Source organism: Leuciscus leuciscus (genome assembly GCF_965113295.1).
Source record: "Leuciscus leuciscus genome assembly, chromosome: 2".
Taxonomy (NCBI): domain Eukaryota; kingdom Metazoa; phylum Chordata; class Actinopteri; order Cypriniformes; family Leuciscidae; genus Leuciscus; species Leuciscus leuciscus.
In genome coordinates, this window is record NC_138726.1 from 62,631,638 (window position 1) to 62,657,716 (window position 26,079).

General features: G+C 42.4%; 2 protein-coding genes across 3 annotated transcripts in view; both read left to right on the forward strand.

The window, feature by feature from the left end:
* The window catches only part of LOC309492466 (C-type mannose receptor 2-like), a 177,235-nt gene that overhangs the window by 138,552 nt on the left and 12,604 nt on the right, over positions 1-26,079 (forward strand). The window lies entirely within an intron of this gene.
* LOC309492943 (early activation antigen CD69-like) lies at positions 11,006-24,165 on the forward strand (the record flags this gene model as incomplete). Its single annotated transcript, XM_082161978.1, has 4 exons — positions 11,006-11,031; positions 11,210-11,248; positions 11,329-11,676; positions 24,074-24,165. Exons 2-4 carry the CDS (start codon positions 11,212-11,214, stop codon positions 24,163-24,165), a joined length of 477 nt encoding a protein of 158 aa, XP_082018104.1. The 5' UTR covers positions 11,006-11,031; positions 11,210-11,211.

Genomic DNA, 26,079 nt, shown 5'->3' on the forward strand with positions numbered 1-26,079 from the left:
CCACTCACTCCCTCAAGCTGACAGCCCCGCAAAACACTGCTGTCAAACCAAAGCCTATCGAACTCGCTGCTGCATCACCAAATGACAGCTCAACTCACTCCCTCCAGCTGACAACAACACTTCCTGCACAAGACTGCAGCAGCTCTCACAACAAAATGCCAGACAGCGCTGTCCTAGTAATCTGCACCAACAACGAGACACTACAGACCTACCCCCACTGCTTGTCAATCAACACACAAGAGCCCATGCCACAACTCCTGGGCAACCTCATTGAGAGAGGAGTGGCACGAAAACTGTACTTAACCATCACCTTAGAAAAGGAAATGCAGCTCGAAGCCCTGGTGGACACAGGTTCTGTCCTAACGCTAATTTCTGCTCAACTATTTCAAAAACTCAAGTGTGAAGCGCAAAGACAAAACCGAACTCTTAAATTCCACACTTGTGAGCTGAACGTGCAGTCATACAGCCAGAACGACATCCAGCTAAAGAACTTAGCTCCCATTCACCTGGCAATCGGTCCTATGAGCGTAGTCCACCCTGTGTATATTTCCCCTGTGAACACTTATCAATTTCTCATAGGCAAGACCTGCTGGACCGTTTTGAACCCTTGTTGGACTTCAAGCATCTACAAATTTGGGCTCAGGTGCGCGAACCCCTCCCCCTCCAGCCGCACAAATCCATTGAGCCAGAATGCCAAACCACAAGGATCGTGGAAATTCCCTCAGCCAGACATGAGGATGAAATCCCCACAGCTGTTCAGGGTTCAAGTTCGCTACTCTGCACGTTCAGAACAACGCCGGACTCCGATAATTACTGCCCCCAGGTAAAAACTCCCCTGCAGCTGCAGGACGTAACCGCAACAGACATTATCCTGGCACTATGGGCAGACAACTCAGCTATAAGCTTGTCACTATTCAATGCAATTCTTGAACAGACTCCAGACCTGCCCTACACCTGTAAACGCACCCGTTTCCCTTTGAACCCAGAACCAACCTCATTGACATCTGCCAAAGGGATCTGTGCCTTGAACTTGACATGGAATCACCGGCACTTGACCCATTACTTCCTGATCCTGGAAGACCCAGCTCACGACGTCTACATTGGAGCAGACATCTTGATTCGCCTCAAGGCTCATGTGGACATGTTTAATGAGGTTGTATGGGCTCCATTGATTTCACTGCCACCTGTTCCCTTCAGTCATGACAATCTACTGTCAGGTCAGACCATCCCTGAAGTCTGCACCCTCATCAACGAACAAGGAACAGTCATACCTGCTTACACGAAAGGCGTCACCGTGCGCCTCAACCTGCGACAGGGCCAAACCCTAAACCACACACTGGCTTTCTTCCAACCTTCACCTGAATGTGTAGAACTCGGACTCACCCTCGAAGCCACACCCCTCACTGAAGTGTCATCTCGGGTAGTCTACATTCTGTTCAACAACTGCACAGCAGCTGACATCAAAATCCCCAAAGCCTACCGACTGGGATGGCTAGTCAGTAATGACTTTCATGACTTTGAACTGATACTACCCGTAATAGGGCCTATTCCACCTGCACTGATACCTGAGGGACATACTGACAATACATTGTTCACAGCACCCTTCCAATTCATTGCCATCACATCTGTCATGTCGGTAGCCAAACACCGCGTGTGCAGAACAGAGCTGACAGAGGATCAACACCTCACAGTGTACACAGTCTCCCACCAGCCCGTCAGTGAAGCTAACGCACCCGCCGTGCCGGTTGAAACCAACCCGACTGATGACAAACCAACAGAGGAACCATACCAAGGTTTCGAATTGCAAGTGCAACAAATTCTACAGGATGCTGATGCCCTTCAGGATGATGCAGACCGCCAAAGACTAAAAAAAGTCCTATACAAGTTCAAAGAATCATTTGCGAAAGACTCTTTAGACTGTGGTCTGACGGACCTCCACACAGTGCGTATCCCCACGCACCCTGAGGCTCCGCCCACCTTTGTCAAGCAATACAAGATTCCCATTGCCTCACACGAACCGGTGCGGGAAATCATCGAATCAATGCTTGAGAAAAATGTCATTCGAGCCTGCAACAGCACATACTCTGCGCCACTATGGCCCGTTCTCAAGCCTAATGGAAAGTGGAGACCGACCATCGACTATCGCAAATTAAATCAACAGGTGCCATTGTCACGATGGCCCATGACTCAGCTGGAACAGGAAATCCCACAAATCAGAGGAGCCACCATCTTCTCTACACTCGATGTGGCCTCTGGATTCTGGACCATTCCAGTACACCCTGACGACCAACACAAGCTGGCATTCACGTTTGGCAACCGACAGTACACCTTCAACAGGTGTCCGTTCGGATATGCAAACTCACCCGCTGAATTCAACATATTTCTGAACAAAGCATGTCCAGACGCCAGGATGAGAGGTAACCTGATTTACGTCGACGATGTGCTTATGAAAAGCACGACGGTGGCAGACCACCTAAAAGAAATTGACTATGTTTTAAACCAGTTATCTGCTGCCGGCGCCAAAATAGCCCTCCACAAGGGGCAGTGGTGTAAAAGCAAGGTCAATTACGTTGGCTTGCTCATTGGACCCCATGGCATTGAACCACAATCAAACCGTATTCATGCCATCCAAAACATCAAGCCCCCCACTAACGTCTCAGAACTTCGAAGCTTTCTAGGAGTTTGCAACTACTCCCGACAGTTCATCGAAAACTATTCAGACATCGCCAGGCCTTTAACAACTATGTTGAAAAAGGACTGCCCTTTCGTCTGGTCAGATGCTCAAGAACACGCCATGGTAGAACTAAAAAGACATTTATGCACAGCTCCATGCCTTGCTTACCCTGATCCACAAAAAGAATTCCACCTGGAAGCTGGGTTTTCAAACCAATGTCTCAGTGCTGGCCTATACCAACAACATGACCAAGACAAGAAGGTAGTCGCATATGCCAGCAAGACACTTCTCCCTCCAGAATGTAAATTCTCAGACTGCGAAAAAGCTTTGCTCTGTACAGTGTGGGCAATTCAGCGCTTCTCCAACTACATTGGTGCACAAAAAGTCATCATAGAAACATGCCACCAGCCCGTCATGTTCCTCAATAGCCAGCGAATCCGCGACGGCGTTGTCACTAATTCACGCATTGCTACATGGCTAATGGCTCTCCAAGGACGAAACGTCGAGGCAAGATATGCACAAAACCACAAATCCGCTCTAGGTAACGGCTTGGCGGCCTGTCAAAACTGCTCTGACAACTCTCCTGCCGCAACGCTGAACACACCTGAGCCCCAAGAACCACCACTGACCTGCCACAGGTACTTTGACAAGAATGCGTGCGAAGGCATGCCCACAGCCTACGTGGACGGATGCTCCTACAACAGCGAGGGCATCCTAAAAGCAGGTGCAGGGGTACTGTGGGTGAACGACCACCCATGCCCACCACAACACTTCAAGCTAGGCCCCAAGTCATCACAGTATGCAGAAATCGCAGCAATTCTCATAACTCTGCAAATCGCAGCATCAAACAACATCAAAGAACTTCTCATCTGCACAGACTCTAACTATGCCAGACTCAGTTTTGTATGCCATCTCCAGACCTGGAAACAGAATGGTTTCAAAACTGCTAACAACAAGCCTGTAAAACACCAACACCTGTTCCAGGAATGTGATAACATCACAACGACACACGATCTCGCCGTGTACTGGAAAAAGGTAAAAGGACACTCCAAACTCCCAGGTCAAGACAAAGACTTCAATGACCACACTGACGCCCTCGCAAAAGCGGGCGCCCTACACGGTGAACCGTGGAATTCCCCGAAACCCTCACCCACCCCCGATGTAGCAGTGCTAACCCGAAGCAAGAAACCATCACCTGCTACTGCACCTGCTTCGCAGATGCTGTCACTAACCCCACAAATTTCAAACAACGACCTTGCAGAAATGCAAGCCTCAGACAATGCCATAAAGACTATGATTCTCCACCTCAAAGACCCCTCCCCCAACCCAATCGCACCGTCTGACACCACTGATAACTCAGATCTCAGACACCTACACAACAGCAGACACATGCTGCGTGTGCGGGACGACATTTTATGGTTTGTCACCGATGACACCACTTCGCCCAAACTTGTCGTGCCCCGATGTCAAAGGGGGGAGATGATAAACCACGCCCACAACGCACCTTACGCGGGGCACCACGGTACCAGAGCCACGTATGAGACACTTAGACAAGTGGCATACTGGCCAGGTATGCAGCAGGATGTGGCAGAGTATGTGAGAGAATGCCTGGTCTGTTGCCAGTTTCACCCAACAAACCTGACTCACAGAGCCCCGTTGCAACGCAGAGGAATCACATTTCCCTGGTCAGATCTCCAAATTGATTGGGTGGGACCGCTGCCCAGATCGAGCAGAGGTAACAAATACTTTCTCACGGTGGTGTGTCAGTTTACCAAGTGGGTAGAGTGTTTGCCAGCACCTAACGACACCGCCCAAACAACGGCATATCTCCTGATGAACCACATCTTCTCCCGATTCGGGTTGCCACTGAGAGTCAATTCAGATCGAGGTACCCATTTCACCGCAGAGATCATGCAAAAGATCTGGAGAATTCTAGGGGTACAAGCCAAACTTCACATCAGTCACCATCCGATCTCATCCGGACAGGTAGAAAGGTCTAACCGAACGGTGGTCGCCATGTTGAGAAAATATGTGTCGGCTAACCAGAAAGACTGGGATGTGAAACTTCCCCTGGTGCTGATGGCTATCCGAGCCACACCACAGGAATCCACCAGAGTGGCTCCATTTGAACTCATGACTGGGAGGCAGATGACTCTGCCCTTACACCTGTTGTACCAACCAGGAGACAACAACCTCGTCACTGCCTACAACACGTCCCAATATCTGGACGAGCTCCATAGACACTTGAAAACAACTTTCGCTTTCGCTCAGCAACACCTGAAGACCAGCGCTGAAGGCCAGAAAGCCTTTTACGACAAAAAGGCATCGCACCAAGAACTCAGTGTGGGCGACAAAGTCCTGTACTACAGTTTCGCCTTGCCACCCAAGCAACTGTCAAAAAAGTTTCTGCCTCACTGGACTGGACCACATGAAATTGTGAACAAACTCTCTCCTGTAGCATACCAGATCCAGCTTAAACGGGGACCAAGAGAACCCGTTCTCAAATGGGTCCACCGAAATCAAATTAAAAGATATGTGGCCCGTAGTAGGGACAGACAAGAAGAGGCCAATACGAACTAAACTCAACCGCCGTCCCTACAGGAAAGAAGACTGTCCCATCCCCCGGGACAACCCTTGCTGATCTGTGCCTTCTTTCTTTCCCCTTCTCATCCACACCTCTCTCTCTCTTGCCTGTAACAGGATGCTGCTGTGGATTGCCATCATGTGCTTTCAGTCGACCAGAGGCCAGCCACCACCCGATGTCATCTCACCGGGGCCAGCCTCGGGAATCGTGTTGAGAGAACAGCCTGGACTGCTTATCACAAATTGCCGCACACACACACAGAAAGTGTACGTGCGACTCGACCCCCGAAACGTCTACCGTGCGCACTACCCGAGGTCCGCCACCCACTACAGTTGGGCGGGTGCCAGATGGACAGAAACCGCCCTCGACCATGCTGAAGCTGACATCGTCCACATGCTGAACCAACTTGAAAAGGTGACTCTCACCCAGGCCGAACTGAGTGGACACAACAGACGGTCCAAAAGGTTCCTCGGAGCCCTACTCGGAGCCGCTGCAGCTGTGGGCACGCTGTTCAACATCGGTATGTCTAGCGTCAATGCCGTGAACATCGCCACGGTACGAAGACATGTGACAGAAATCCAGACGGAACTCCCACAGCTGAAAGACCAACTCACCACACAAAGCGCATCCCTAACCACCATAGGCAAAACACTGAGAGGTACAGTCACCATCCTTAACACACATAGCGTCATGTTGAACCAAACTTTGAACTCAATGAGACAGATGTTCACAGTCTTCCAGAATGACTTTGCCCAAACTCAGTTGGTCACCGCATTGATGTCCGACATGCTCAGAGAAGTGAGCTCCTCCATGGACAACCTAGCCATGGGAAGGATCCCGCCTTACCTAATACCCCTGAGTCTCGTACAAACCGTGCTGGCTTCCGCCACCACCGCACCCACGGATCCGATACAAACCCATCTCGCCTACTCTTTAGGTAGCGCCATTCCCCTGTACGTTGACCCGGCACAGCGGGAGGTTGGCTTCCTCCTCAATCTGCCAATCATCGAATCAAGCCGAATCTACCGTCTTAAAGACATTGTCAACATCGGATTCTGGCAACGGGACACTCAGTTTAAAGTACGGACTCCCGACGTGGTAGCGTACCATGACAGCGACCCCCAACTGTACCTAGCACCTAACCTACACATGTGCACCCGCACGAAAGACATTCACTATCTCTGTCCCAGCAAACCTTTCCTCAGAGATAACACCGATGGAATCTGCGGCCTCCAACAACTAGCCAACGACGCACGTTGTCCGGCCGATGCGAAACCTCGCAACCAGGTCACCGAGACGCAAGCTGAGATCGTAGGAAACCGATGGCTCGTGAACACTCCAGTACGGTCAGCGACACTGACCTATGACCAACACGACACTGCTACACGTGTCAACCTGCTCAACCAAAGCATGTGGATTCAAGTCCCACGAGGAGCCATCCTCCACCTAGATGACCTGGCCTTGTACCACCTCCCAAGTGAAGAGTACCAAGCCGAGCTAGAAATTCCGTCGTTCTTCAAGAACCGCAATTTCACTCTAGATCCCGAACTGGAAGATTGGATTGAAAAGGGGGGGCCACAAGTTATCGACATAGCTCCCCTGGACTCAGCCCTTCAAGCATTGTCCCGACTACCCATTCTGAACACTTCACCTGTGGTACAAACATGGACAGCCGCTGATACCGCACTGTGCATTACCAGCATCCTCGGACACGCCCTAGCTTTGGGTTTGGCCTATATCCTGTACAGAAGGATCAACGCAATTCGAACCTCCACAGCCAAGCTCACAGAGGCAGTCTCCGTCGGCTTCAGGAGAAACCTCCGGAAGGATGACTCCCCACCAGAGCAAGCTGAAGACCTCATCGAGCTCACGCTGCAGTCCTAAGCAACACCCGTGTGCAGCCTCCGCCCATCCATGCACCTGCCATCTGACCGTTGTTACCGTGATGACTCGACTAGGCCCATACACGCCCGGTCGACTCATCAAAAGGGGGAATGTAACGGAGAGCAGATCACCAGTTGCATGGTGATTAAATCAAATTAATTAATTCAGTCTAAATCTACAAAACCCCTGTCTCGCTCTGACTCAAGCTATTCTCACATTCCAAAGAACTCTCATTTACGACACCTCTGCTGTTTTGAGATTGCTCTACGCAAGACGTGCAGCCCAAACGGCGCCGAAAAATGGTGCAAATCATTGACTATCTCTCACTCTACATGATCTCTTACGTCTAAACCAACAGAGACCGTCTGTTTATGGCCGGGAGAGCCTCACGCTGACCAATGAGAGCGATCCCGAAAGCACTCCCCCCTAGGGAGTCCCTCGGACACTGATTTACACATAGACACTAATTAACTCTTCACAACAATAAAACAGTGTTGTAGAGACCAGATGCCCGAAACATGTGGTCTGTGCCTAATACATCAATCCAAAGAGCCAAACGCACGCACACACATAAGCCTCACCCGCAGTGACGGGGACAAGAGTTCAGCGGACGGGTATGAACTTTCAAGACGCACTCACGCACACACACACAGAAACACACGCAGATCCCACCACGTGGGACCAAAATCCTTGTATGAAATATTTTAAATGTATTTTCTTGATGTGTGTCTGATCCCCTGTCCCAAATATTATGCCTATGTAGTTTGTTGGCCTGTAATCACTCTGTGGTGTCCACAATTACAAGAAATGATGTACCTCCTTGATTTCAGATATTAGAACTGTCATTCGCGGTATTGCCGTGTTCCACGAACAACAACGATGCTGAATCTTTAACACAAAATATCAGAGAATGCATTGTTTTATTAAATACCAGTGGTATTAAGTTATGGACGAATTCATCGTTCAAAACCCCGCGGAAAAGGAGGCGTATAGACCTCAAAACGTCAGGAGGTGGGCCCATACGTTGTTAAAGACGATTGGCCCACGTACGTGAGGGAGGCGTGAGTTTAGCCCTTTAAAATTGCGCGCCCCTTTCCTCTCATCGCAGTCCGCCAGAGAGAGAAAAAGACGACACGCCTCCTTCCCTCAAGGAAGCTCCGCTCGCTTTTATTTTCCTTTTATTTCCAAGTCTTTTCTTAGAACTACTATAGTATAGTCTTCTGAAACCAACCCACAAAACCAACTTAAGGCTAAAGATAATCTTTGCTGAGTCTTCGCTCGCTCCAAGTCGCCATAGCAACCAGAACGCTGTGACCACGTGATCCAGGTGTCTTTATCCAACACAGACGAAAGCACTCAAGGAAGGCCGATCTTTCAAACAGAGTAACGTAGATCTTTTAAATTTGCAATCTGAAGGAAAAGCTGTTTTAAGTTGTCTAAATATTACTGAGAAACGTTGGGGTTTTGTGGTGAATGACTAAACTGTTTCTATCCCTCTCTCTAAATTCTCTTTCACACACACAAATATACACGTTCACACACACACACACACACATACTCTCACCCACGTGTGCCGAGATAAACACACTACCACGTGCTCACGGAGCGACACACCCACCTTACAAACGCTACCATCTCCATTCTCACACACACACCTAAAATCATTCGTATCTCAACTTAGTTTCCTCTCGCTGAGTTTCTCTCTCTCTCTCTCTCTCTCTCTCTCTCTCTCTCCCAAATCTCTCTCTAAAACCTTTTTATTTTGTTGTATTTCTGTATTACGATCGTTATATTGCCTGTTTTGTTTATGCATTTTTACTCCTGCGTGATTTAAAATAATTGTGTAATCGCTAGCTTGTTTAAATAAACTTTGTTAAATCATTTGAATTAAGTTTGCCTGTTTTGTTTCAAATTCTGAGTCCCTGATGAGTGCAGATTTTACCTTATAAGCTCTACGATTGGTTATTCTTAAAAGAAACCTAAAATTGTCTAAAACACGGAGATAATTATCTTCTTTGTGGCCACAAGAAAGTGTTATCTATCAGTGTTAAAGACGCCCGATTTCCGTTCATAAAGTATACATTCTGTCCGCTGGACGGCCAGTCTGCATGGTAAATGAACAAACTCAACTTCTACCTCAAATTCCCCCAAATTGAGTAAATGCTACCCGTCTCTATCAGTGATTATTACAAGTAATTGTGTAATCGCTGATACAAGCCGAGATTTTGACCTATTCCCTAATTTGAATAAATTAATTTATGGAAGCAACAGATGCATATTCACATTGATGAATATTACCGCTAATTTGAGCTAATTAATTCCCCAACACAAAGTCATTGTTGTTACATAATATTAGACAAACATAGTGCAAGACAAGGAACAATAAAGTTTACTCTATTCTTCTCAGTTCACCGGCCACTTTCTTGCATTTATTTCGGGAGAAACTGATGAATTCACGTGCTGTAAATCCGACGGACACATGCAGCGCCCATCATGTTATTATAGATCAAGATTATTTATAAAGGTTTTTAAACGACTAAACACACTCACTTACACGTATGTGAGAGTCGGAATATCAGATAGGCTAGTTGATGACATGGTAAGCAAGTTTGTGAATATTTTGAATAAAAAAGGAAAAGCGAAATAAAAGCGACACATCTGTCATACAGTATTATTGTGGCTGCGGTGTATCGCGTGACGCGTCGCCATGGAAACATTAAAAGGAACGTTCGCCTTGAAAAAACTCACTTTCTCGTGGCCACGAGTTAGTATCTTGAGGCCACGAGTTACTATCTTGAGGCCACGAGATATACTATCTTGAGGCCACGAGTTACTATCTTGAGGCCACGAGTTAGTATCTTGAGGCCACGAGTTACTATCTTGAGGCCACGAGTTATTATCTTGAGGCCACGAGTTACTATCTTGAGGCCACAAGATAGTTATAATATTTTTTTTTTGCCAAAGTGGGACTAGGGGGGCTCCGTACACTAGTCAAACTCTCTCAATAATCAAACTTTAAGGCTCTCAGTAACCAGTGTCACCAGTCTTCACTAATGAACTCAACCCTTCTCTGTTCAGTTCAAACAGCAACAGATAAAAGTGGCCTAAGAACAGAGAAACTCAAACATGGGGTCTGTCCAGATACCCACACTTGGCCACTAGAGAGTATGTGCACGCTACAGGCTATAAGTGAGCACATTCTACTGGTGCAAAGATGAGTATGTGTATTTTGTACAACATTTGCAACTGCTTTTTATCACTTAATTAAAAGCACCATCATTACCAGTAAACTGTGTTACATATATGTATATGCCTATAGGCACTGCTGTACAGACACTTAGAGGTTTATTTAAAAATGAAAAGCTTTGAAAATCTAAATAAAGCTCTGTAAACACTTGCATTTTTACAACACCATAAGTGTGTCAAATCAGGTAATCAAAAGTTCTACACACACACGATCACTTGGGCCAAATACAAGAACAAAATGTAATGTAAGTAGACAAATGGTGAAATGGAAAGATGGCAAGTGTTGGTGGACAGGCCGATACATGTCAAGATGATCAGGGATGAAACATGAGTTATGCAGTCCAGCAATATCATTAAAGCTGCTGTTTAGTTGTGAATATAACAATATAAATTGTAAATGTTCATATATTTTTTTGATTAAGGTTCATATAAATATAGACTAATACTGACAAAGATGCCAATATGCAAATACAGAGGTGGACAAACACAAATAAGGAGGAAGTAAAACATGAAAATTAGTTTTAGATTAATACATAAATGATGTGATGAGCTGAAAGAGGGATGAGAGCAGATATAATAATAGCGTAGTGTAAATCTGCAGACAGAAACATCAGACTCAGGACAGAAACACACGACCTCTAAAGTAAGAACATGTTCATTCTTCAAACACAATTACACTTTCAGATGTTAATATTGTCTCAATGATTATGTACAGTGAACTCATGCTGCTGTTCAGATACTAAATGAAATTGTCATATTTTACTCCAAAATGAATCTGGGAATGTTTGATTTCTGAGTTTTTAAATGTGTTTCTTCCTCAGAAATGGACCAAACTCTATATTTGATTCTTCTTCTCATTGGTGAGTGTGTTTATGGTTTATAGTTTCATCAGGTTTGACCCTGTTATGAAAAGCATTAAATCAAACGCTCTCTTTCACAGCTCTCTGCTCCGTATCTGAATGTGTTCAGCGTCAGTATCACTTTATAAACGTGTTGAAGACCTGGACTGAAGCTCAGAGATTCTGCAGAGAGAATTACACAGATCTGGCCACCGTTGACAACATGAACGACATGAACGAGCTGAAGAAGAGTGTGAATGGTGGACGTGTCTGGATTGGGCTGCAGAAGACTGGAGTTGATAAATGGCAGTGGTCTTCAGGTGAACCTGCGCTCTATCTGAACTGGGGACCTGGACAACCTGATGGCAGAGATGAGTGTGGAATGATGTCAAATGGACAATTCCATGATTTGTCATGTAGTGAAAATCATAATTTCATCTGCAACAACAGTAAGTGCAGCTATTTAAAACTACCGTTCATTTATAGATGCACCATATACCAAATATGACGGCTCCAAGACATTTTCTACTAACACACACAGTCTTAACCTATAAATTAAGGGCAGGGTAGGCAATTTCGGAGAGGCTAGCCATATAAAGCTAGCTTTAAAAGCATGAGATCCCACTCCCCTTCAGAGCGTCTCCAAACCCACGGCTCCTTCAAAACACAAGAACACACACAGCAGAGTCGGCTAAGCATCACAAGCAAGGTTATAATCGTAAACGAAAACGAACGAAAAAACGAAAACTAGGTGGGAAAAACATTGTCGTTAACTGAAATAAAAATAAAAACGAGGCATTACAAAAAAAAAAACGATAACTAACGATAACTGTAATGTGTGTTTGGCAAAACTAACTAAAATAAAATAATTTATTTCAGTAAATGTCCTTCGTCTTTGTCAATGTCTTTCAAAGAGCAAATAACGTTCAGCGTTCAGCTGCATTTCCTTTCCCTGCTCTCCCGTCTCTCTGTCACACACACACACACACACACACACACACACTCACACACACACAGCCCCTCCCCTCCGTGCACACCGCGTCTATGAGAATGAGTGTTCGTTGAAAGCAAGTTTGCGAAAGGTTGGTATCTCGTGAACACCTTTACACAATCACACATTAAAAAGTGGTATGAAAAATATTTTAAATTCTGAATACAATTTTGTCAGTGTGTTAATGTCGACCCGAGAAGTGATTGTGCCTTCTTTAGAAAGTTAACTAGTCGCAAGTTTGAGGTAAAATGCAGTTGGGTTGTCGATGTCAAAACACTATAAGCTGTGATTCTGTCATTTTTTTGCTCTTACAATGTTTGCTGCTTCAGTCCAGATGAGTATTGTATTGGGTACATTTAGTATAGGGTGTGGAATTGTATAGATGTGTAGATTTTTGGTACGAGGTAAAGGAATTTAATCTCATTAACCCATGTGATAATAATCATCAGCTCATTAACCCATGTGATAATCATCAGCTCATTAACCCATGTGATAATCATCAGCTCATTAACCCATGTGATAATCCTCAGCTCATTAACCCATGTGATAATAATCATCAGCTCATTAACCCATGTGATAATCATCAGCTCATTAACCCATGTGATAATAATCATCAGCTCATTAACCCATGTGATAATAATCATCAGCTCATTAACCCATGTGATAATCATCAGCTCATTAACCCATGTGATAATCCTCAGCTCATTAACCCATGTGATAATAATCATCAGCTCATTAACCCATGTAATAATCATCAGCTCATTAACCCATGTGATAATAATCATCAGCTCATTAACCCATGTGATAATAATCATCAGCTCATTAACCCATGTCAAGTCAAGTCAAGTCAAGTATATTTGTATAGCGCTTTTCACAATACAGATTGTATCAAAGCAGCTTCACAGTATTAAATTAAAATAATACAACTAGGTTTGTTTCTAGTGGAATTTATTGATTGATAAAATTTTATTAAATATCCCCAAAATATCCCCAACTGAGCAAGCCAAAGGCAACAGTGGCAAGGAACCGAAAAACTCCATCAAGTGACCTAATGGTGTCCTAAAACTCCATCAGGTGCCTTAATGGAGAAAAAAAAAACCTTGGGAGAACCCAGGCTCAGTCGGGGGCCAGTTCTCCTCTGGCATTTATGAGCTAGAGGCCGGATTGTAGTTTGAACTGTGGGATTATATGAATGCCTGGCTGAAGAGATGCGACTTTAATCTAGTTTTAAACTGGGAGAGCGAGTCTGAGCAACGAACAGGTTCAGGAAGACTATTCCAGAGTTTTGGAGCCAAATGTGAGAATGCTCTCCCTCCTTTGGTGGTTCTGGATATCCTAGGTATGACCAAAAGCCTTGAATTTAGTGATCTTAAAGAGCGCGATGGATTATAGGGCGATAGAAGATCCGTTAAATAGACTGGAGCTAAGCCGTTTAGGGCTTTATAAGTCAGTAGCAATACCTTGTAATTAATACGGAACTTTATAGGTAACCAATGCAGTGATGATAAAATCGGTGTTATATGATCATATTTTCTTGATCTCGTAAGAACTCTAGCGGTGGCATTTTGGTCTAACTGTAGCTTGTTTATCGAGGATGCAGGACAACCAGCTAATAAAGCATTACAGTAATCCAGTCTCGAGGTCATGAATGCATGAACTAACTTTTCTGCATCAGAAACTGATAGCATATTACGTAGCTTAGCAATGTTTCTAAGGTGGAAAAAGGCTGTTTTTGTAACATATGAAATATGATTTTCAAAAGACAGGTTGCAATCGAGTATAACACCCAGGTCTTTTACTGTAGAGGATAAAGTAACAGGACATCCTATGATGTTAAAGTTGTATTGTGCGAGGTTTTGTGGGCGGTTTTTTGAACCGATAAGTATTACCTCTGTCTCGTCTGGATTTAATAAAAGAAAATTACGCGTCATCCAATCTTTTATATCTTTAACACACTCTGTCAATTTGGAAAATTTAGCGTTTTCATCCGGCCGTGATGAAATATATATTTGAGTATCATCAGCATAACAATGGAAACTAATTCCATGTTTCCTTATAATATTTCCAAGTGGCATCATATATATAGAGAATAACAGAGGGCCTAACACAGATCCCCGCGGCACTCCATAGTTTACTGGAGTTATGATCGATTTTTCTCCATTTAAATAGACAAAATGGTAGCGGTCAGATAGGTATGATTTGAACCAGCTTAAAGGGATACTCCACTTTTTTTGGAAATAGGCTCATTTTACAGCTCCCCCAGAGTTAAACAGTTGAGTTTTACCGTTTTCGAATCCATTCAGCCGATCTCCGGGTCTGGCGGTACCACTTTTAGCATAGCTTAGCATAGATCATTGAATCGGACAGGACCATTAGCATCTCTCTCAAAAAAATGACCAAAGAGTTTAGATATTTTTTCTATTTAAAACTTGACTCTTCTGTAGTTACATCGTGTACTAAGACCGACGGAAAATGAAAAGTTGCGATTTTCTAGGCTGATATGGCTAGGAACTAAACTCTCCGCAAAGCAAAGTTTCTTGATTATTACGCAGGAATGAGAGTATAGTTTCTAGCCATTTCAGCCTAGAAAATCGCAACTTTTCATTTTCCGTCGGTCTTAGTACATGATGTAACTACAGAAGAGTCAAGTTTTAAATAGGAAAAATATCGAAACTCTTTGTTAATTTTTTTGAGAGAGATGCTAACGGTCTTGTCCGGTTCAATTCATTATGCTAAGCTATGCTAAAAGTGGGACCCCCAGACCAGGAGATCGGCTGAATGGATTCGAAAACGGTAAAACTCAACCGGTTAACTCTGGGGGAGTTGTAAAATGAGCCTATTTCCAAAAAAAGTGGAGTATCCCTTTAATGCTTGTCCTTGAACACCAGTATAATTTTGTAGTCGATCTAAGAGTAATGTGTGATCTATAGTATCGAACGCAGCACTAAGATCAAGTAAAACTAGTATTGAGATACAGCCTTGGTCAGAAGCTAAAAGTAAATAATTTGTGATTTTAACGAGCGCAGTTTCAGTGCTATGATGCGGTCTGAATCCAGACTGAAACTTTCATAGATATCATTTTGTTGCAAGAAAGAGCCCAGTTGAGCGGACACCACTTTTTCTAATATTTTAGACATAAATGGAAGATTTGAAATGGGTCTATAATTTGCTAGGTTATTATGATCTAATTGTGGTTTCTTAATGAGAGGTTTTATAACTGCCAGTTTAAATGTTCTTGGAACATGACCTAAAGATAAAGACGAGTTAATAATATTGAGGAGAGGCTCTTCCACTACAGGTAACACTTCTTTCAATAGTTTAGTTGGTATATGATCTAATAAACATGTTGTTGTTTTAGATGAAGTGATAAGTTTATTTAACTCTTTTTGTTCTATAGTTGTAAAGCACTGTAATTGTTCTTGCGGGGTGATAATTGAAGCTGAATTATAAGGCGCAATTGAAGATTGAACGTTTACAATTGTGGTTCTGATGCTTTCTATTTTCTCAGTGAAAAAGTTCATGAAATCATTACTACTGAACTGTAACGGGATATTTTGTTCGGGTGACGTCTGTTTATTTGTTAGTCTAGCCACAATGTTAAATAAAAACCTTGGATTGTTTAGGTTGTTTTCTATTAGTTTGCGGAGGTGCTCAGCCCTGGCCGCTTTTAGGGCCTTTTTATAACGTGACATACTGTCTTTCCACGCGATTCTAAAGACCTCTAAATTAGTTTGTTTCCATTTACGCTCTAAAATACGGGTTTCTCTCTTTAAAACATGCGTAGTATTGTTGTACCATGGTGCTTTAATTTTCTCTCTGACCTTTTTTAATTTAATAGGTGCAACCGCATCCAATGTTCTAGAGAGAATGGTGCTCATAGTGCTAGTTAGTTCTTCTAGTTCATCTGTTTGTTTGGGTTCAGGCAGCAGCTGAGACAGATTAGATAAGCAGTTTGAGAAATTATCTATGGTGGATGGGAGGATTGTTCTGCCTGGTTGATAACGCGGCGCCGCATGACATATTACAGCAGTACGTAATATGCAAGTTACCATGTAATGATCAGTGACATCATCACTTTGTGGAATGATATCTGTATCGGTTGGATCGGTTCCATGTGATATAATTAAATCGAGTGTATGATTAAGACGATGTGTTGGTCCGGTGACGTTTTGCTTGACGTTTTGACCCCAAATGAATTGAATAAATCTGTAAACGCAGCCCCTAATGCATCATTTGGATTATCTACGTGTATGTTAAAATCTCCAACAATTAATGCTTTATCGACATTGACTAATAGGTCTGAGAGAAAATCTGCAAACTCTTTTAGGAAATCAGCGTAAGGCCCTGGCGGTCTATATACGGTAGCCAAGGCTAGAGATAATAGGGATGTTTTTCTAACATCTAAGAGCGTAACATTTAGTACAAGTACTTCAAACGAAATAAACTTATAACCCGTTTTCTGAGTAACACTGAGAATATCTCTATAGATTGTTGCAACACCGCCGCCACGACCAATCAGACGGGGCTCATGCTTATAGGAGTATCCTGATGGAGTAGACTCATTTAGACCGAAATAATCATTTGGTTTAAGCCAGGTTTCAGTAAGGCAAAGTACATCGAAGCTATTATCTGTGACTATTTCATTTACAATAACTGCCTTAGGTGTGAGTGATCTAATGTTTAGAAGACCTAGCTTTAGAAATGGTTTTTGTTTACTAATAGCAACATTTTCTGTTTTAATAACAATTAGATTTTTCCTAGATCCTGCAGTAGATTTATTATTTGATCTCACTAAACGAGGAATAGACACGGTTTCTATGCAATGTTCTACACTAGCATTTATATCAGTTAAATTGGTGCAGCAGAGACTATGATTTGGACTTTTGGTTACTAGTCAAAGGGTATTTAACATTTTGGAGATGTTATCTGACAGAAGATCCGCTCCGAATCTGCTTGGGTGTAAGCCATCAGCCCGGAAAAGCCTAGGACGCTCCCAAAACAGATTCCAATTATTTACAAAGAGCAGTTTCTGCTCATTGCACCATGACATTAACCATTAATTTTGCACAAATAATCTGCTGAACTTTTCATGCCCTAGTCGGTATGTGGGAATCGCGGTCCTGACACAATGATCATTGTTTCAGGCGATGTGCTGCGTACCGTATCGATTAGATTCCTGAAGTCTTTCTTCAGAATCTCCGTCTGGCGCAGCCTGATGTCGTTCACTCGCGCGTGCAGGACCACAGTTCCGACGCGCTCGTCACCGTTCAGGATCTCGGGAACGCGAGCAGCGATATCAGAAACACAAGCACCAGGAAAGCAGTGACTGTGCACCTTACTTTTACCTAACGTAGCGTGTACGTGCCGAACGATGGAATCGCAGATGATCATAGCATTGCGTTCTGTTTCGCGAAGAGGGGAGAAGCGGTTTTGTGTGGATAACTCGAAAACCGGGAGGGTCGGAGAAAGTCTTGGTCTGAACCTGACTCGCGTCTTCCGCTGCGGAACCACCCAGGCTTCGTGGTGGCGTGTTGGAGCCGGAGTGAACGAGACCATGGCTGATTGCGACGGATGCTGAGGAACGCACGGAGTAGACGCGGTCGGAGTCAGCGGGTTAGTAACGTTAATCACTGATTTGTTTACATCGGCGTGTGATGTTTCAAGAGCTAAACGCCGGTCTCTCAGCTCGGCCTGTCTCAATAAAAGGTTGTGGATCTGTTTCTCAACAGCTTCCAGCTCAGACTGCAGTGCGTGCAGCTCAAATGTGTCCTCACCTGCACCAAAAGGTAGACTACTTACATATGATATATTCGCCATTTTAACAGATGGACAGTGAGTTAGCAACGAAGCTACCAGTGATGCTATCAATATTAATACTAATTTATGACTGAAGTTTTGCTATAATCCGTCTTTTTAGTGGTAAGGGTGTAGAGTAGACGCACGATAGGCGAAAAAATGTTTGTTTGTAAGTGAGTGTGGAGAAGACGCGTTCAGCCGTGATCCACTGGAGTAACCTATAAGAGTATCCGGATCACTAAAAGGCTTGAGACGCATCTGCTCAACAGTCCGCGTTGTAACTATGAGGTTTGAGCAGTAGTGCTTCTCAGTGAGGAAAAGTAGAAAATGTTCGTTGTAAGTGAGTTTAAAAAGAAAAATCAAGAATTATATATCAAATCGATAGAGCTCCAAAGACAACAACGCGTTCAGTCGCGACGCATACCCATGTGATAATCAGCAGCTCATTAACCCACGTGATAATAATCATCAGCTCATTAACCCATGTGATAATAATCAGCTCATTAACACATGTGATAATGAGCTGATGAGTTGAATCAGGTGTGTTTGATCAGGGAGACAAAGAAAACGTGTAGTGTTGGGGGTCCTTCAGGAGCCGGGTTGAGAAACACTGCTGTAGAGTTTTTTTTGTTTTTTTCATGTTCGTGTCTGTAACAAATGAGCTCAAAGGGGAAATATTAATAATAACTCATAATTACTTATAGTGACAGTTATGTCTTAATTTGTGTCAGGAGTTATGAAATGAAAAAATGCGTCGATACCTTTAATATGAATTATGACCGTCAGCTGGTCCATTCAGAAAAAAAAAACTCTGTGCTGTCGTCATGACAGCGATTCACAAAACAACGTCCCTCAGGGCTTTAGCTCAAAAATGTGCAGATTTGGAGAAATATTGATAGATTCTCATAGATTTACATCATATTTCTATAGACAGGAATAATATTTACTGAATTTATACCCAAATGCGTCGATGTAATCATTATGAGCGCTTTCATACTCTGATCTATTGTGTTTTCAATCCATACCAATAGCCTGAGGGTGCTATATTCACAATAATACTCCATATATGGAATATGAAGAAGAGCCATAATCATGTGACATTCCAGGAAGTCACGGACACACACACAGCTAACACAGAGATCGCTGTAACATGCAGATATAGACGTTTTGAAGACAATAAACATGATTGCAATGATATTTGATTTGCCTGTGTTCTTCAAGCTATGTCAGGTATTTTCATAATAATAGATTATATTTATAATGTAATGCTAATCGAGACTTTATCATCGTGCAGAATCCTATAAAATAATATATTTTCTGACTGATTTTTTTATCTGAAGCCAAATTAGATCACAGAAGACTATTTAAACTGATACTTGCATGGACTGTGCGTGGACACAATTCTTAAAGTGGTTGAAAATTGAGTTTGTTGATGGTCCCGTGAGTGTCAAAAGTCACTGTACAAGTTGCAGTCGTTTTCTTCTCTGCTGAATGGAGAAGATATGATGAACTTGCATGGTGGTTTCGACACTGTTGTGGTTGAGAGAGTCCTCTCTCTCCTGAGTGAGCACATGGCTGTTGTGAGTCGAAGCCTGCAGCCCAGGCCATCTGAAGCCACGCTGGACAGCACGGCATCCCGAACGTATCGAGAAGGCCAGGAGTTGATCATTGCCCGTTCAGTGATTGCAGTTTTCTGGATTGAAGAAAATAGCAGTCTGACTCCTTTTTAGAGCGTGAAAGCATGGCAGACGGTGCGCACGGCCTGCTGGGCCCTTGGGCCCTAGTGGGAGGGGTCCCCACAGTATCAGCAGAAGCAGCAGTAGAGGCCAGAAGAGAAGAGAGAGGAGGATCACTGTGGATTTGTCTCTAATAAAGCCTGAGAAAGGCCCCACCTCTCCGGGTTTGCTTGACCAATGAGAAGGGTGGAATTTCCCAAGCGGGAAGATTCCTCTGTGGTTGATTTATGAATCTTTGTTCTAAGCGTGCTCATTTGCAATGGCAGCTGGATTGGTTTCTGAAGGCGAAGCTAGGAAAGATTCTTGTAATACTAATATAATTTTTTTGGTACAAATACCAAGTAATTGTGTCTGATTTGTCTCAGTCGTTACATGTCTCAGATTGAGCTCCCTGACACTCTGACAGCAATGTCTTGTGTGGCTCAAAAATGGGTTGAATACATGCTGTTCATGTACGTCTTCTTTAGTCTGTTGGCTATTTAGGGTTTTTCCTGGCACACGTCACTTACACATTTTGCACTTACTGCGGAGTCTTGAGTAGACTGTTCACATATTTGTGCCCATATGTACATGTTATGTACTGGTGTTATTGCTGAATACATATTTCTCAAATTGTATGATGTTTTTGTTGAGTTATTATTACACAATACTTTTTTCTGACCTTTTTGAATCTTGCCCCTGACAAATAACCCAAATTACAAAAAAAAAAGACTAAAACTAACACTAAAACTAATAAAAAACTAAACTAAAACTAAGCATTTTCAAAAAATAAAAAATAAACTTTAAAAACGAATTAAAACTAAACTGAATTTGAAAACAAAAAGTCAAAACGAAATAAAAACTAATAAAAAATGCAAAACTATAATAACCTTGGACAAGAGACTGTGTTAAACTACCTCATGTCTCAAACCACATAATGTAATTGTCACAGTGGATTGCAGGAAGGCAGACTGAGACGAGGATATATTTCCAAAACGAAGGTTTATTTGTAATTAAACACAGGACGGCAGAACAGGTAGACACACACACTCACACACACACACACACACACACCCACACGTTACGTATGACTCTGAAGCTTCGATGTGCGTATCCACACATGCGACACAATTTCTAGTGAAGCCCCGAATCGGGGTGTGTATTGGTTTACTAGAGTCACGTGATCGACGACAAATGAAGCCTCACTTTCTGTCCAATCACGTGCGCGTTTCACTTTGGGTGTCAGAAGGCTCGAACCCCAGATCTTATTTAACAAGTCATTGTTGGCTCAGTCTGGTTGATGGGTTTGTGAGGAGAAAAAATGAATTTATTTAATGAACAAATAAAACACAAACATGTAAGTCTTTTATTTGTACACATAACATTGAAACTATGGAGTGTGTTGTGGTTGCTTCATCTGCCAGAGCTTCTAACACATAGCCTAGAAATCTAGACGCACCCTAGCGGCAGCAAAATGTATTTTGCAGCCAGGGCAGTCTAGCAACTCTCCATTGACTTTCGAGCTGCAAAAACCTAAATTGGGTCAGGCCAATCACGTCGTGTATAGAGTAGGCGGGGCGGGCTTAACATATGACGACAGAGTTGCGACGGTTACTTGCCACTTGAAAACAAAGAATGGCGGCTGCTGGCGAACATCTTTCGAATCGGCTTTGTCCGCGACTCTGGAGGACTTGGAGTTAAGTTTTTCTTTGAGAAAAGAGCATAGAACAGCACTGAAGTCATTCTTAACCCCCTGAGGTCTACGGTATCGCCGGCGATACCAGCTCGCTTTTTTTTTATTAGTGTAAAAGAAACTCATAAATACTCTGTTGACTTTGATTTTCCATAGGAGTTTCATACATCAATCGATTCTGTTAAATGTGTATTATTTTTGTGTATACTCACAATAAAAACAAAGTGTTGTGCTTTTTGCCAAATAAAGAAAAATAAACACGAAGCGAGTTCTGCCTTCTCTCTGCCAGTGTAGTCCATTCTGAAACGCGTCCGAAAATTAACAATAACTCAGCGAATACTCAGTCAAACAGACATACAGACACACAGGCATGAAGCTTGAATTCTCTTCTTTTAAATGAAGTAATTTATATAAAAAAACAATTATTCTCATCTTGTGAAATCTGTATTAAAAGAGAGCGATTCCAGTCGAGCTCATCTCATCTCATTACGTTATAATCGGCCCCGCCCACGGAGAGCGCGCGCTATTCAAACGCAAATGGCTGAGGCAATCCTGTGAACGCCCCCATCAGCTCGAGAAAACACACAAGTTTATTTAGATCATTGTTTACACCGTCTTGCAGCGCTGTGAGGAATAATACTAATGGAAAATGTCCCTCAGAAGTGCGGGTATATCGAGGAGCGAGCTGAGGAATACAAGTAAGTTTTTTCCTTCTCACGTGAATTTCTTCACGTGGGTTTCTGTTTATGAATGAATAAACGGCATGAATGCGCGCTGTTTACCACAGCTGGGAAAGACAGTTTAAATTTAAATCGCGTGTGTGAATGAATGATGATGTTTTAGCAAACTGTATTGCTATACTGAGATAAGTAAACATCGACTGAATGTTGAAATAAAATGTAGGCTATTTGTATAAGCAACGTATTAAACTGCAAATTAACAATATGCCCTAATATTTCATGAAAACAACGTTACAGTCAGACGAAATATGAAAGACAACATTTTGTTGACCAGATTTGGGTACAGTTTTTACTGTAGAATATACTGCCACATCAAATAAGCTTTTGTTTAGCCATTTCTATATATAAAATACTATTTTTGTCAAAAATAAAGTCATCAACTAAGATGTTAGCTGTTCCAATGTTGGTTATATTCAAACTAATGAATACATAGATAAAATGTAGGGCCTATAATCATTTTTTTTTACAAAGAAAGAGTACACTTGAAATATTGTTGTAATTGTAATTATTGTTGTAATTGTAACCGTTTTAATAAAATAGCAAAACATATTTACAAGATAGATGTAAGCGAAATCTTTAATGGTCAATATAAGTCTTCTTCTAAATATATCTTTTGTCCTTGCATTGTGGCTCAGTCAGTGTCACACCTGAGTGAATGGCTAATTATGCAGAGTGGGTGTATTCTAAGGTGTAAACCACTCCTCGTTCACGCCCCCTCGCATATTGGCTTTCCAAGCAAAACCTGTTTTACATCAATTTAAATCAATGTATGGTTTTATGTGAACGATAAAGCAAGACTATTTTCACATAATTTTGAAGAAAAAACTATAGGCGACGACATCCATTAGTCAAAAGTCTTATTGCCACATATTTAGTATGTGTTTTGTGGCCTTATTTCAAAAATTTTAATTTTTAGTTTTTTCGATAACCACGCATAAACATTATTCTCTCAAAAATGAAAACATGTACATACATGTGGCTCACATATTATTGTAGTCCTGTTTGTGCTATATAGAGTGAATTTACACCTTTGCCATTAATATGTTTATAAGCAACTGAAAAAAGCACAAATGTCAGAGCATGTCAGAACACCCCCAGGGCCCAAAAAAACGCTCAGACTCCAGAGGGGAAAAAAGGAAGATGTGTTCGTAGTTTTGCCGGCCAGATATGGCAAAAGTTGAATCTATCAACTAGCTCCGCTGTTGGGAAAACGCTCTGGTTGGTTGAAGCGCTGTCCTATTGCGTGCAGAGGGAATTTGAAAGACAGCCGTTTATCCCGCCCCTCGGAGTGAGCGTGTCTATGGTGAGTTGCCAGACCCAACATCTTGATGTAGGTCTGGCTTGCCAGGCTATCTAACACAGGCTTCTGGCTGCTTTATTTTAAATTAGCACCAGATGGCGCTGTTCTCGACACTCTCGAAGCTTTGAATCTTTTCCCGGAACGGTCAGGGGAACGCCTCAGTGATTCATGAGGCTTCATTTCCCCATCCCTACAATCTATTAGTCTGCATTTACACTACAGCACTTAATGCACTATTTTGACAAATGTTTTGTCCCGTCCGTCGCTACGGTTATCACTGTAAATCACAGCAATTTCAGGAGTGAGTGCGCTTCAGTGTAACAGATTCACACCCGTAATTATATATATTTTTTCTTTGGCAATTTGGCGTGCAGTTTTCATACTCTACGCTTTGCCTATCCTGTTTTATAAAGGCCCACTTGAACATTTCTGGCCTTGCCCCTGTTGTGTGTGTGTGTGTGTGTGTGTGTGTGTGTGTGTGTGTGTGTGTGTGTGTGTGTGTGTGTGTGTGTGTGTGTGTGTGTGTGTGTGTGTGCAAAACATAAAGCAGCATAAGAATAATGAATAATGGACAAACTGATTTATGAAACTGTTTTTCTTTCTTCATAAAGCGAACACAGGACTCTTCTTTGTCAATCAGACGAAGAACTGGAGAGACGCTCAGAGTTACTGCAGACAGAATCACATTGATCTGCACTGTTAGCCCTTACCGGGTTTTTTTACAGTAAAATACTGGCAACACTGTTGCCAGCTAGTTTCTGTAATGAATCTTTAACAGTGACTAACTGGCAACAGTGTTGCCAGTTAATTACCGTAATTGAACCATTACGGTGACTTACTGGCAACAGTGTTGCCAGTTAATTACTGTAACTGAACCATTACGGTGACTTACTGGCAACAGTGTTGCCAGTTAATTACTGTAACTGAACCATTACGGTGAATAACTGGCAGGAGTGTTGGCAGTTATTTACTGTAATGACACAAAACCACTCAGTATAATACTGCATATAAATTTACTGTATATAATATTTTTGTAACACCAGAATTACTACTGTATGATGCAATATTCTTATTTTCTTAAAAAACAGAGAAAGCATATAAAATGTTCATACAAATATATTTTATTCATTTGGATAAACAAATACATAACACGAAATATATCACAAAATTAAATGTAGCGCCTGCTTCAGGTCACCAGGACACCACGGCCTAATGGGCACCCAGGTAAGTCATACAAGAGGATACGTGGACCAGTACTCTAGATTCGTAGGGAGCAGCAGTGAGATATTAAGTGAACAGACAGACAACAAAGATAAGTTAGAATAATGTTGCAAAATTTATATAAAAGGGAAAAAAATATGAATGACTTGAATTAAAGGGGTGGTTTACTGCTTTTTTTCTTTGCATGATTGTGTTTGTGGGGTGCAATATAACATGTCTTCGGGGTTTTTTGTTTTTTTTAAGTCTTATTTTTCATAAATTTCACCTTTATTGTAAGCCGCTTTCTCCTCTGTCATTTGAACGACTGGTTGACTTCCTGATTCTATGAAACCACTCCCTCGGAAACAGGCAATGGGCTCAGATTGGTTAGTTGGGCCGGTGTGTTGTAATTGGCTAAACTGCGTAGTGCATGTTGTCCGGAAACTTCACGCCCATTACCTTTACGGGCGAAAGTTGCATGTGCTCCGGTCAAATGTAAATAATGGTGTCAATACTGCCGTATCAGTTTGAGCCAGATCAGACCCAGAAAGCGGCAATGAAGAGAGTCAAGCAACCTCCGCAAACACGGCTCTTACAAAACGTTTCTGAATGGTACATTTTTTATTATTATTATTATTCTATTCTAATCTACTATTATTATATATGAATTCCGATATGCTGTTACTTGAAAATGCTACTGCTGCTTGTTAGCTTTTGAGATACGGTTTTCTCCTGATTAAACATTTAATATAACTGAATAAATGACTGAGTAATACAGTTTTTTAAAGTTATTGTTTTAACTTCAGCAGCTGAAGTTTGCTGTTGCGATTAGGCTTTATAATTTTTTGTAACTTTATACACGTTTGTCTTATACACACAAAATAGCATCGAACTAACTGGCTATAAACAAACAGCGTTGGCATTGGTTTACGTTCCTGATCAAATCGATCGTCATAAAATATACATGGAAAATACATTTACAAAATTAGTACATAATTACAAATTCAGGTTCAAAATGTTTGTACGCGTTTGTACGTGTAAGTGGCTACTAAAGCCAGCGCTGGCATTTGTTTACGTCCTTGATAAAACTAAAACATTACGTCTGAAATTATACATGCAAATACATTTAAAATGATTAAGTCTTACTTACAGGTTGTGGCCCAACAACTGTTGTCTCTGGTTGTAAAGTTGGAACTGCTTCATGTTTTAGTAAGAGTTTCTTGTTGAATCCGGCATTGAATTCGTGGAGATTCTGGAAGCTGTCTTCCGTAAAATGCGCAGCACAGAGAGCTATTACGATTGACATTTTCAGGAACATAATCAAACATAAATTTTAGCCATTGTTGACGAACTACAGCGTCCGTATGAAGCCCGAACACCGAATACCTGGCAGCTGGGTGAAAATAACACACTTTCG